A 13,907-nucleotide genomic window follows, 5' to 3' on the forward strand; every position below is an offset into this window, starting at 1 on the left:
TAATGGGAAAAACTTCTCCCACAATTCTTCCCTTTCTTCTGCATCATCGAAGTAGGCAGTAGTCAGTGGAATCCAGATCATACAAGTAGATATGCTAGCCTAAGATAAAAGCACATTCTTTCAACATAACAGGAAGAAATAGAAAGTATTCAGGCACAGGTACAAATAGGTGATACAATTGGTGATAGCTGGATGACCTTCTCTTCTGGTTGCCTTTATTTCCTCAGTGAAATGAGAAGGAAAATTATCACCAAGGCTGGAGGTCTAAGGAAAGAGGTAAGAGTTGGATGTGAGATTGAACTGACCAGGGAAATGTGATAGGACTGCAGGGCAATAGTGAAGCCCACTTAAGGATGATGGGTGCAAATGTAAAGTCAGACCAGTGAGGAGGGTTGTATCTTTTTTTCCCAGGAATGCTCAGCTGCCCAGGTGCAGGATCATTGTTGGGAGAAAGTTGTATAAAAACCAGGGTTGTGGTTGTGGTTTCTCCTGAAAAATAGGAGACTTCCCAGCTATCTTTTTGTTATTGATTTCCCTGGCCAGAGAAAGTACTCTGAATAATTTCAGTCCTTTGAAATTTATTGAAGCTTGCTTTATAACTCAGCTTATCAACTTTCATAAATGTTCTATGTGCACTTTAAAAGAATGTGTATTCTAATGTTTTAGGTAGATTTTACATATATGTCAAGTTGGTTTATTGTATTGTTCAGATATTCTAAGTGATTTTTTTGTCTACTTAGTCTACCAGCTGCTGAGAGGCATGTTGAAGTCTCCCACTGTGATTGTAGATTTAGTATCTTCCTGGGGGGGAAGACTTCTTTCTTCTTACAAAGTACCCCGCTTTATCTCTGGCAAAGCTTCTTGCCTGAAAGTCCATTCTGTCTAATATTAATATAGCTAAATCAGATTTATTTTGATTAGTGTTACCATGGTATAATTTTTCCATTCTTTCACTTTCAATCTTTCTATCTCATATACTTAAAAAGTGATCTCTTATAAAGCCACATGTATTTGGATTTTGGCTTGTATCTAGTTTAATAATCTTGATCTTTTACTTGGATTATTTGATCCATGTATTTTTGGTGTAATTATATGGTTATGTCTACCATCTTGCTGTTTTTTCATTTGACCTACCTCTTTATGTTGCTTTTTTCTTCTTTTAGCTTTCTTTTGGATTAGTCAAACATTTTTGTTCTATTTCTCCCTCTGTTAGCTTGTTGTCCATGCATTCTTTTATCATTGTTGTTATTATTACCACCATAGAGATTACAACATGCATCCTTGCCTCAATACAGTCTCATACAAATTATTGCTTCACTTGCCCAATAATGATAGAACCTTAGAACATTTTAACTCCTTTAACCTTCCTCCTGCCTTTGGCACTATTGTGGGAATGAATTTTAATTCTACATGTAATTTAACCCCACAAGACATGACTATTATTATTATTTTGTACAGCTGATAGTCATTTACATTCACCCACATATTTACCTTTTCCATTGCTCTTTATTCTTTCCTGAAGTACATAGTTCGGTCTGGGATCATTTTCATTGTGACTGAACAAGTTTCTTTAATAGTTCTTTTGGTGCAGGTCTGCTGGCAACAGATTCTCATAGTTTTTGTTTGTTTGAAAATTTGCCCTTTATTTGTAAAGGATATTTGCACTGGATATAGAGTGCTACATTGGCAGTTAAATTCTTTCTGCATTTTAAGATGCCGTTTCATTATCTTCCATTGTTTTTGTTAATAGGTCAACTGTCAGTCTTATTGTCTCTCTTTTGAAGATAATGCCTCTCTTTTTTCTCTCTGGCTACTTTCTAGATTTTCTCTTTGGTCTTTAGCAGTTTTATGTGCCCAGGTATGGTGTTCTTTGTATTTATTCTGATTTGGGGTTTTCAGAGGTTCTTAAATGTGTAGATTAATATCTTTAATCAGACTGGAAAATTCTCAACCATTATTTCTTCAAATATTCTGCTGCCTCATTCTCTCTCACCTCTTCCTTGGGAACTCTGAGAGAAAAAAAGTTAGACCTTTCCATTGTGTCCCACACATCTCTTTCGCTCTCATTTTCCATCCTTTTTATCTCTTGTGGTTCGGTTTGGGCATATGCTATCAACTTGTCTTTCAGTTCAATAATCCTATATTCCACAGTGTCTAAGGTATATATAACAAAACCTATTTATTGAGATCTTAATTTCAGGTGTTGCATTTTTTCACTTTTAGAATTTCTGCTTAATTCCTTTTATATACACAATTTTTAAATTATTTTTTTATGGATCACCTGTGAGTCTGTTTCTGTTGTCTTTTTTATGTTGCTTTCAGTTATATAAGCTGTATCTTGGAATGCCTAGTAATTCCATATTACATTGTAGAGACTTTAAATGGCTGTCATCCACTGAAGAGGGTTTACCCTTTTCTCTGCTAGGAAGAGAGAGAGTATATGAATGAATCACTTTAATCAAGTACTAAGTTGAATCAAGGCTGAGTTGCAGCTTTCATAAGGCTTAGTCAGTCTCTGATTCACTCCTAGTAGTAAGGTCTTTAAACTGAGAGCCTTGTGTGTTCTTCAGGACCTTTTCCCTTCCATGTCTTTGCTCCTTAGCATATTGAGACTGTGGAAAGCTCTGTTCTGAATGTAAGAGATTTTTGGTTTACGTTTTCAGTCTCCTACTCCGTACCACCTCAGTCAGAATGAGAATATGAAAAATGATTAGAGAAGCAGAAAGGAGAGATAATGCCTGCAGTCTAAACTTTGGGGAAGTTTGTGAAGAGGGCAGACAAATGGGATACCTGGAGGAGAATGTGTAATCAAGAGGGTTTTTAAAAGAGTGAGAGAGAACATATAAGAAACTAGAGATAGTGTCAGGATGGTATCATTACTGGTGAGAAAAGAAGCTCTGGGTAGAGGAAGACAGTGCCAGATCATAAAGCCTTTGGTAAATGAAGGGAAGCAGCCAGGATGAGAGGATCAAGGAAGAGTAGCTGGAGGTATGAACAAAGGACCTGGGGTATGTGAAGTGTAGGAAAATAGAAACAGCCTCTACTTGAGGCTTCAGGGCAGAGGAAGTTTTAATTAGAGCAAGAAAGTACAAGGAGGCTTCAAAGATGCTGATGACTGGAGAAGAAATATATTTCAGCAGGGACAGGCAAAATCAGGAGTTCAGATTTGTATAAAGTTGTGGTCATCGACAGAGGAATGAATTCTAAAGTCATCAGAGTATAATGGGTTATTTGAAGCCATGTATTGAATGAGCTCACCCAGGGAAAGGATATAGACAGAGACAAGGTCAAAGATGAAGACAGGGGACGTGCCACCATTTAGAAGTCAGGATGAGGAAGAGAAGCCAGGGAGATGGGAAGCTGAGTGAAGAAAATGTTTCCAGAAGGGAATGGTTAGCCATGTGGAATCTTGGTGAAATGTCAAGTTATAGGAGGACCACACAGTGATCTCTGAATTTGACATGAAGCTCTAGAGCAGTTCAGTGGAGTGGTGAAGACAAACAGTTAAGAGGAAGTGGTTTCAGGGACTCCATAGACATTTCTTTAGAGACGTTTTAACCAGTGGGGGCAAAGATGGTTTTCCCCCAAGATCAGAAAGGCTAGAATATGGTGGACTGAAATTTCAGAAATTTGTTGACAAGGTTTAAGTTATGGTGGCTGCAGTGGGGAAGAGGTAAAGATCACTGAAACCAAGAAGGAACTGAGAAAGCAGGACTTTGAATGAAGGCACCAAAGTTGGGGACTCAGGGAGTGACAGAGAAAACAGAGCATCTTTAGTGAACAAAGGGAGTGACTAGAACTTTGGCCAATGCCAAAAAGAGCAGGGGTCATAGTGGCATAACAAAACAGAGTTTTGAAACTTATAAAACTACATTCTGAGAAGTAGAAAAGTCACCATTTGACAGGGCCACTGGGGAAGCTCTGTCCTCAGAAAATAGCAGTTTCAGTTACAGCAGTAGAAAAAGACTCTGCCTGATGCTACAGTCTGAGTCCCAGAGGCTCCAGGTGAATGATGTACCAGATAGAGTCTGCACGAAGTTAAGAGACAGACAGGTGATAATGGATGAGTTCAAAGTCAGTCTCAGATGACCCAGGAAGAAGAGCTAGAGAAGGATGCTGAGGGTTCAAGAGGCCCCAAAGGCTTACAGGAGAAGTCATGGGAGGGTCCTGAAGCTGATTCTTGAGTGGAAAACTGAAAAAAAAAAAAAAAACAACTCTGCGTTTAGGCTTTTGCGAAGATGGTCTGGGTACCCTTTAAGTAAGACATGCAAGAATTTTTTTTTTTTTTGCAGTACACGGGCTTCTCACTGCTGCGGCCTCTCCCGCTGCGGAGCACAGGCTCTGGACACACAGGCCCAGCAGCCATGGCTCACAGGCCCAGCCACTCTGTGGCACGTGGGATCCTTCCGGACCAGGGCACGAACCCGCGTCCCCAGCATCGGCAAGTGGACTCTCAACCACTGTGCCACCAGGGAAGCCCAAGAATTTTTTTTTAAATAAATTTTTTATTTACTTTTTGGCTGTGTTGGGTCTTCGTTGCTGCACGCAGGCTTTCTCTAGTTGCGGCGAGCAGAGCCTACTCTTCCTTGCAGTGCGCAGGCTTCTCATTGCAGTGGCTTCTCTTGTTGCGGAGCGTGGGCTCAGTAGTTGTGGCACATGGGCTTAGCTGCTATACAGCATGTGGGATCTTCCCAGACCAGGGCTCGAACCCATGTCCCCTGCACTGGCAGGCAGATTCTTAACCACTGCGCCACCAGGGAAGTCCCTGCAAGAAATTTTTAAAAGGAAGAACATTACTGACAACCAATTTTATGCCTCTGAAGACAAACCCAGAAGGGATGTTTCTACCCTGGGTTCCCAAACTGGCTCATTCTCAAGGCTGCTAGGCTGGCTTTCCACTCACCCAAGAGTGGCCTAGAAATGAATCAGCTTCTACAACAATGACCAACTTGTCGCTATTTTTTTTCAAGTCCATAGGTGTCGACCCTCTGCCGGCTAAGTTGTCCTATGACAAATCACATGACCAAGTGTGGGTCCTGAGCTGGGGGAACGTGCATAAGTCCCAACCAAGCCTCCAGGTATGTTGAGTACATGAAAGACAACACCCACCTGCAGGAAAGGGCTCTCTCCCTAGCTAATAAATGTCTCCTGCTTCCCTAGGTGGCTAATCACATTTATCCAAAGTATGTCCATGAAGGCTAAGGAGCAAGTAGGAAACATCCTCAGGATAATGCCTCTTATAGGCAATGAACAGGGTATCTTCCGCCAGGCCTGCTATTAAAGACTAACACTGACGATGGATAAGATTCTAATGTCGTGACAACCAGCATGTGGCTCTTGGGCCCCACCCAGCCCAGCCCCAATACAGTTGCCTCTTCTGAGCCAGGGGCTCCTGGGGCCAAGCAGAAATGAACCTCTGGACTTCAAGCAGTGAGAAGGGAGCCAGGGCTTTCTTTACCTTGGGCTGCATGGGCTGGAGAACACTGTCAAAGCAGGTACCAGATGATAAGGAAGGAGAAGGAAAAGCAGCAGCAATTATGGAAGCACATTACTGAGTGCTCACAGTGTTCCAGGCACAGGAAGTTCCAATAACTGGCCCCTGGTCCAACCTAGGCCTACATTCAGCCACTGTGTTGTACTGCCTCTTGGGAAGAGCTTGAGACCAGGACATCTGTGGGATCCCTTCCTCCACCAGTCGGGGAAGGTCATCACCAACCCTATGTTGAGTGTGTCCGGCTCAGCCTTTCTCATCAGGGGTACATGAGAGGATTAAGCCCTACAAAAGGTGATTTGAATGCCTGGTCCCTCGATTCTCCCAATGATGGTGCACAGAACCATTCTAGATGCACAGAAGAGAATTCACTGCATACAGTGGATTCCTCGGGATATTAGGGTTTTTCTCTCCCTCAGAACCCCTGCTGAGAAGGGCTGCAGATGGAGCCAAGTTCACACTGTTCCCAAGACTGGTAAGAGGCCAGGGATACCCAGTCTACAGAAGCTTCCTCCTGGGGACTGGCCACCTGCCTTACCTGCCTCTGTGCTGCTGGGCCAGGGGAAGGACACTACTTCACCTCCTACGAAACAAGACTATTGTCCCTCAGTGAACAGCATCAACACATCCTGGGCCCCAGTGAGCTGATGACAAATAATAACAATTCATTAGAGGACCTGGGAGCCGGAGTAAAGGTCACTTAGAACAGAGTATAAGCCCAGAAAACTGGTTCCTCTGGCAGCTCTAAGAAAGCATGTAAGGAAATTCGAGGGGAGGGACCACCAAAAAATATTTTTCTAAAACTAAAATTTAACATAAAATGATTTCCTAATTTAAAACTGCAGTAGATAGATGAGTTGAAAATGCATGGTTTCTACTGAGACTCAAAACAGTAGCCTGAAAGATAAAGAAAAGTCCTCAAATCACAGAATACAAGATTGAGATATGAAGTCTCAAAAGATGTTTCAAAGTCAAAAGAAGTTTAGAAAGAGAAAAGGTAATAGTTGGAATGGAGTCAAACATTAAATAAATTTGGAAGAAAATTTCCAAGTTGAAAAAGTAAATTATGTAGATTAAAAGGGATCTGTAAGTTCTAGGCTAACTTGAGGAGAAATAACACATCTCTGCTCTTGGTAAAACTCTGGACTTCCAAGAATAAAGGAAAAATATTACAAGCTTCAAGGCAGAAAGAAAAGTCACCTGTAAAAGAACAATTAGGTTGGCACTGGACTTCTCACCTGCAACAGCTGCTGGGAGACCGTGGCATCATACCTACATGCTATTAAGATAAAAGGGCTGATATCCAAGGTATCATTTACCTGTCAGGACAAAAGAAAGACCTAAGAATATGCAAGAATTCAGAGAGCAGATCATGAAAGATACCAGAACAGTAGGTGAACCAGATCAGAGACATCGAGATGGCGAAAGATAAAGAGGAAACAGGCCTAAGGAAGAAACCTAGAGAGGAAGGTCCAAAAATAAAATAAGATGGAAATGTATTCATAAGTGCTAAATAAGGGCATTTGAATTAGGAGAAATGGACTGAAAGAGAAATTCTGATACCAGGCTCTAACTAAAGATGATAAGTTATTTCTGTAAAAGTAAGGGTAGGGAGTGGAGGAGGGTAAAAATACTCAAAAATGTCATCTTACAGGGATAAGATATAGAGAATGTTCTTTGAAATTAATAGTTGAGATAGTTAACTGTCTAATTATTCCAAATGTGACAAACTGATTTCTCCTATTAAAAGCAGAGATGATGAGATTGGGTTTGGAAGGGAGGGAGAGAAAACTAGCTGTAACTTGTTTACAGGAAACCCATAAAGTGATAATAAAAGGTTGAATTGAAAGGGGTGGAAATAGTAGTGATGGTAGGTGGACAAAAAGATGTATGAGTGTAATATCAGACAAGGTCAAATTTAAGGTTAAAAGCACTAAACAGCAGAAGGAGAAGCGTTATGTGAAGACAAACAGCCAACAGATAGCAAACAACATAACTAAATACATAATACAAGAGTGATTAAAAATACAAGAACTTGATTTACAATGCACTTAAATTGTACATTCCAAAGAGACAAAATAATGACATGGGAAAAATGAATAATATGAATAAGGAACTTGGTTTAATAAATATATAGAAAACCTTTCCTCTGCCAAATAGAAATTTTTCACACGTCCACATATGTGTCAGTAAACACAAATAAAAATTTAGCAAATTTTGTAAAAGTCAGTGTTATAGGCTACATTATCTGATAATTAGAAACAATTAAAATGTGACCTACCTAATAAGGAAACACTCCTAGATCACTACTGCATCAAAGAGGAAATTAAAAGGAGAAATTACAAACTGTCTCAAAAGCAATGAAAAAGAGACTACTTCTCATCAAAACCTACAGCATACAGAGAAAGCTGTACACAAGGAATATCTGTGTCTTAAAAGCCTGCAGAGAATGTATTTGTATTAAGAAATAAGAAAAAGAACAAAGTAGCTGGCAGGAAGGAATTATTTAAAAGACTAAAATTAGTAGAAATAAAAAAAAGGACAAACAAAAACCAATAAATCCTTCACAAACCTGATAAAGAAAAAAATATAAACAAAATGAGAAAAGACATATTACTGCAGATAAAGGAGGATGAAAATAATTGTAAAATAATACTACACTGCAACTCTGGGGCGGCAAATTTTAAGACCTAGAAGAAATGGATGATTGTTTGCAAAATACAGGGGAAAAAAAACAAACTGACCTAGTCAGAAAGAGAAAGTCAAGTACCATATGATATCACTTATATATGAAATCTAAAATATGACACAAATGAATCTATCTTCCAAGCAGAAACAGACTCACAGACATAGAGAACAGACTTGTGGTTGCCAAGGCGGAAGGGTGTGGGGGCGGGGGAGGGATGGACTGGGAGTTTGGGGTGAGCAGATGCAAACTATTACATATAGAATGGATGGACAACAAGGTCCCACTGTATAGCACAGGGAAGTATATTCAATGTCCTGGGATGAACCATAATGGAAAAGATATAAATATAATAGTTATGTAATATTTATATAAATTTTAAAATATATATGTATAACTGAGTCACTTTGCTGTACAGCAGAAATTAACACAACATTGTAAATCAACTATATTTCAATAAAAAAAAATTAAGAAGAAGGAGGAAAAAAAACTGACCTAAGAAAAGGAAAACTTGAAATAGAACAATTAACAGAGAAGAGGTTTCTTAAAGATCAAAGATCTACCATAGAAAAATGTACAGCCAAGTTTTATCAAACCTTTCAAATGTAGATAATTTTAATATCATTTGAACTATCCAAGACCATATGGAAAAAAATGTGCAACTCCTTAGTATTAAAAAATAAAACTATCACCAGTTAGAATGGGCATCATCAGAAAATCTACAAACAACAGATGCTGGAGAGGGTGTGGAGAAAAGGGAACCGTCTTGCTCTGTTGGTGGGGATGTAAATTGATACAGCCACTATGGAGAACAGTATGGAGATTCCTTAAAGAACTACAAATAGAACTACCATATGACCCAGCAATCCCACTACTGGGCATATACCCAGAGAAAACCATAATTCAAAAAGACACATGCACCCCAATGTTCATTGCAGCACTATTTACAGTAGCCAGGTCATGGAAACAACCTAAATGCCCATCAACAGACAAGTGGATAAAGAAGATGTGGTACATATATACAATGGAATATTACTCAGCCATAAAAAGGAACGAAATTGGGTCATTTGTAGAGACGTGGTTGGATCTAGAGACTGTCATACAGAGTGAAGTAAGTCAGAAAGAGAAAAACAAATATCGTATATTAACGCATATATGTGGAACCTAGAAAAATGGTACAGATGAACCGGTTTGCAGGGCAGAAACAGAGACACAGATGTAGAGAACAAACGTATGGACACCAAGGGGGGAAAGCTGCTGCGGGGTGTGGGGGTGTGGGATGAATTGGGAGATTGGGATTGACAATGTATACACTAATATGTATAAAATAGATAACTAATAAGAACCTGCTGTATAAAAACATGAATAAAATAAAATTCAAAAATATTAAAAACTATCAACTAATCTCACTTATGAGTACAGAAGCAAAGTTCTAAACATGGTATTAAAAATAGAGTCCAACAATGCATCTAACTGCTCGAGCAGGGAACAAATTCCTGGGATGTAGTAATGGTTCACTCTCAGGAAATCAGTCAACATTACTCATAACACAAAACAGAAAAAAAGCTATAATATTTTCAGTAAATGCTGGAAAGGCATTTAACTAAATACAGCAGACATTCTTAATTTTTTTTAAAAAACTAAAAATAGGAATAGAAGACATAAACATAATGAAGACTATTTCCAAGAAACCAAGAGGAAATTTTGCCTAAATGACAAAACACTAAAAGCATTTTAATTAATAGCAGGAATTAGACCATTATGCCCACCATCACCATAATTGGAAAGTCTTAGAAATGCACTATGACAAGAAAATGAAATAAATTGAATAAACCTACCTTCACCTCTGTGGACTAGGGTTCAGGAAACCACTGCTTGCAGAAACTGCTCCTGGAAATGTCAGTGGGCAGAGCCTTTATGGTGAGCAATTTGGAAATGTGAACCAAAAGCCTCAGAACATTGCTTTCAATCCAGCAACTTGACCTCTCAGAACTTATCCAAAGGTGACGATCAGGGATGGGCACAAAGATTTAGCTACAACATTGTGTGTTACTGCAATGTTTATATTTGCAAAACATTGAAAACACCATCTTAATGTTTCTAAATATCCAACACTGAGGAATTGGTTAAACAAGCTTTGCTATGACTAAATGAAGGTGGTTCTATAAATGAGGCTTATTCCACCAAGGCCCTGCCCCAGGAGCCAGTGTTAGAACCTTTGGCACCGTCTCGAATCCTGCCCATCGTGCTCTCGCCCACCCACTCCCAGCTTTCAGCTGCCTCTCTCCCCATCCCACTCGATATCTTGCACCCTGCCCTTCCCCAGCTGTCACCTCTCACCTGGTTTTGTCCACGCCTCAGAAGCAGATGCTCAGACTTCCCTACCCCACACTCACTACTAACTTACATCTCCTGATACCCAGCCAACTATGTGCATCTCCTGAACCAAGCCCCTAGAGCCAGGAAATTTGAGAAGCTCAACAATTATCTTTTGGTCACAAATGTGCCCAGCCATGCGCTGGGACACAGGCCAAGAAGGAATTCATGACTCATTGGAGAAATGAGGCTGACTAGCCCATATCACTTCGGTGGCCCATGACACCGGGTTTTGATGAAGTAACCTCTGAATATAGGGTGTCAGGATGGTGAAGCATGAATGACACTGACTGCTGACAGCCTGTAATTTTCCATCTCTATTATAAGCTAAAATGACAGACCTTATATCAAGCAATGATTGCATGGCTTCTTGGAATTCTCTGGCATGTTCACCTGGACTCTCTAAGATCCAGTTTCCTAATATTGATATTTTCTTAATGCCTAGTTCTAAGCTTTTCCCATGGACTTGCCATGGAAGTGTCATTTGGCCTTTTTTATTTAAAATCACAGGAAAATAACCTAACTTTAGAGCTGCCCCAAGACTGAAAATCACAGCTCTCATCATTCTAATCCTGCATCCTGCCTGCTGACCCCTCAAGGGAAGCACAGTCCAAAAAACTAAAGCCTCAAACCTGCCGGAGGAAGCAGTGCAGGTGCTGTTTGTCTTGTCATTAAAGTAAGAGGCAGAAGGCAGTCCCACTCTTAAAAGGCAAAAGCATCCAGAGCTCGAGGCCACGTGTGTCACAAAGCCCCGTCACAAACTGTCCTCAGCCTCAGGCTGCAAAAATCTGAATCCTTCCTTCTGTTGTATAAATGGCCACAACACTGAAGATCAGGAAAAGTGTCTCCCCTCCCTGGTCAGGGTCTGGCATCTGCCTCCTGTCCTGCTAAGAGGGTCTGGGCTTGTCCTTGGGGTCCTCCAGCCAAAATTGCCCACAAGCTGGCCAAGCCCCTCATCTGGCTGCAGGTCTGCCACCCTTCTGGGCAATCACCTGGAACTTGGAGGCTGAAGAGCACATGCAGAAAGCAAGAGGACACAGGATGGCTGGCTCAGTGTCTCCAGCCTGCCTGTGCCCAAGGCCTCAGTAGCTGATGGATAAAAGCCCAGCCTGACCACGGGGGGCGCTTTCTGGCAGGGCCTCCAAACCATGCTCTCGTCCTGTCTAACCCCAGACATCACTTGGCTCTGTTCTGTGCTGCCACCGTGCCCTTCCCTGATACAGACACAGCAGGGACGCACACCAAGGAATGGCTCAAGTCACTTCCTGCCAAGCACGCATGGGAGAAAGTGGTACCTCCAGGGGAACAGAGGCAGCATGCTCTGTCAAACTACCAATTTGTACAAAACACAGGGACTAATTCTTCACTTCTCACAGCAAGTCCCCTTTGTGAAACTGGAACCCTCCCCAGCATCCTAATCACAGGCATTTAAATGAAATGGCCGAGACACTATCAAACTCTTAGAGGAAAACACAGGCAGAACACTCCATGACATAAAGGACAGCAAGATGCTTTATGACCCACCTCCTAGAGAAATGGAAAGAAAAACAAAAATAAACAAATGGGACCTAATGAAACTTCAAAGCTTTTGCACAGCAAAGGAAATCATAAACAAGACCAAAAGACAACCCTCAGAATGGGAGAAAATATTTGCAAATGAAGCAACTGACAAAGGATTAATCTCCAAAATTTACAAGCAACTCATGCAGCTCAATATCAAAAAAACAAACATCCCAATCCAACAAATGAGCAGAAGACCTAAACAGGCATTTCTCCAAAGAAGATATACAGATTGCCAACAAACACACGAAAGGATGCTCAACATCATTAATCATTAGAGAAATGCAAATCAAAACTACAATGAGATATCATCTCACACCAGTCAGAATGGCCATCATCAAAAAGTCTACAAACAATAAATGCTGGAGAGGGTGTGGAGAAAGGGAACCCTGTTGCACTGTTGGTGGGAATGTAAATTGATACAGCCACTATGGAGAACAGTATGGAGGTTCCTTAACAAACTAAAAATAGAACTACCATACGACCCAGCAATCCCACTACTGGGCATATACCCTGAGAAAACCATAATTCAAAAAGAATCATGTACCACAATGTTCATTGCAGCTCTATTTACAATAGCTAGGACATGGAAGCAACCTAAGTGTCCATTGACAGATGAATGGATAAAGAAGATGTGGCACATATATATGATGGAATATTACTCAGCCATAAAAAGAAACGAAATTGAGTTATTTGCAGTGAGGTGGATGGACCTAGAGTCTGTCGTACAGAGTGAAGTAAGTCAGAAAGAGAAAAATACCGTATGCTAACACATATATATGGAATCTAAAAAAAAAAAAAAATGGTTCTGAAGAACCTAGGGTCAGGACAGGAATAAAGATGCAGACATAGAGAATGGACTTGAGGACACGGGGAGGGGGAAGGGTAAGCTGGGACGAAGTGAGCGAGTGGCATGGACATATATACACTACCAAATGTAAAACAGGTAGCTAGTGGGAAGCAGCCGCATAGCACAGGGAGATCAGCTCGGTGCTTTGTGACCACCTAGAGGGGTGGGATAGGGAGGGTGGGAGGGAGACGCAAGACGGAGGGGATATGGGGATATATGTATGCATATAGCTGATTCACTTTGTTATACAGCAGAAAGTAACACAACATTGTAAAGCAATTATACTCCAATAAGGATGTTTAAATAAATAAATAAAAATAAAAAATAAAATAAATGACACGGCCAGCACCTCTGACAGGATGCTTGCTTTCTCTAATAAATTATGGAGTCACAGTTCTCAGAGAGCGCCTCTGTGAGGCGCATATGACAGAGACTCTCAACAAACCAGCCCAGGTGCCTGGCATCAAGGGAAAATACAGAGCCAGTCAGTGATTCCAGCGTTTAGCATTTTTGTTATTTAAAACCTCGCCGCCTTTCCCACGGTAGCCTAAGTGTTGAGAAGGTGGGACTCCCTGTCGTGGAGGAGGCTGTCTCTGAGCAGAGATGCTTAGGTTCCGAGGACCCTCCCTCAGAAGCCTCAACACAGCCCCTCCAAGTCCTCATTCTGCTGTCACATCACGGTGGCTGACAACATGCACCACAGTCAGTCAGGGGCAGGCCTGACTGAGCAAGAGGGAGCGATTCAGGCGTTCACTCCTGTCTCCCCACTTCCCCTCCCTGGAATGATGGGTCCCTGCCTATGCCATTCCCAAGCAGCTCCCACTCTGCTCCTGGCCCGCCCAAGACGGTGACTTGCCCATCATCTCTCTCTCAAGCAGCCTGTCTGCCGGGGTCTCCACCCAAGCGTGCATGTGTCTGCAGGTTTCCAAGCCCCGCTGGGATGG

General features: G+C 41.3%; 1 protein-coding gene across 2 annotated transcripts in view; it reads left to right on the forward strand.

Moving 5' to 3' along the window:
- The window catches only part of FSTL4 (follistatin like 4), a 456,287-nt gene that overhangs the window by 433,859 nt on the left and 8,521 nt on the right, over positions 1 to 13,907 (forward strand). For both annotated transcript variants that reach the window (XM_032628573.1, XM_032628572.1), the window contains exon 14: positions 4,971 to 5,078. In XM_032628573.1, the coding sequence (XP_032484464.1) occupies positions 4,971 to 5,078 (108 nt within the window). The remainder of the gene's footprint in view (positions 1 to 4,970; positions 5,079 to 13,907) is intronic.

The sequence above is a fragment of the Phocoena sinus genome, chromosome 3, assembly GCF_008692025.1.
Source record: "Phocoena sinus isolate mPhoSin1 chromosome 3, mPhoSin1.pri, whole genome shotgun sequence".
NCBI lineage: Eukaryota > Metazoa > Chordata > Mammalia > Artiodactyla > Phocoenidae > Phocoena > Phocoena sinus.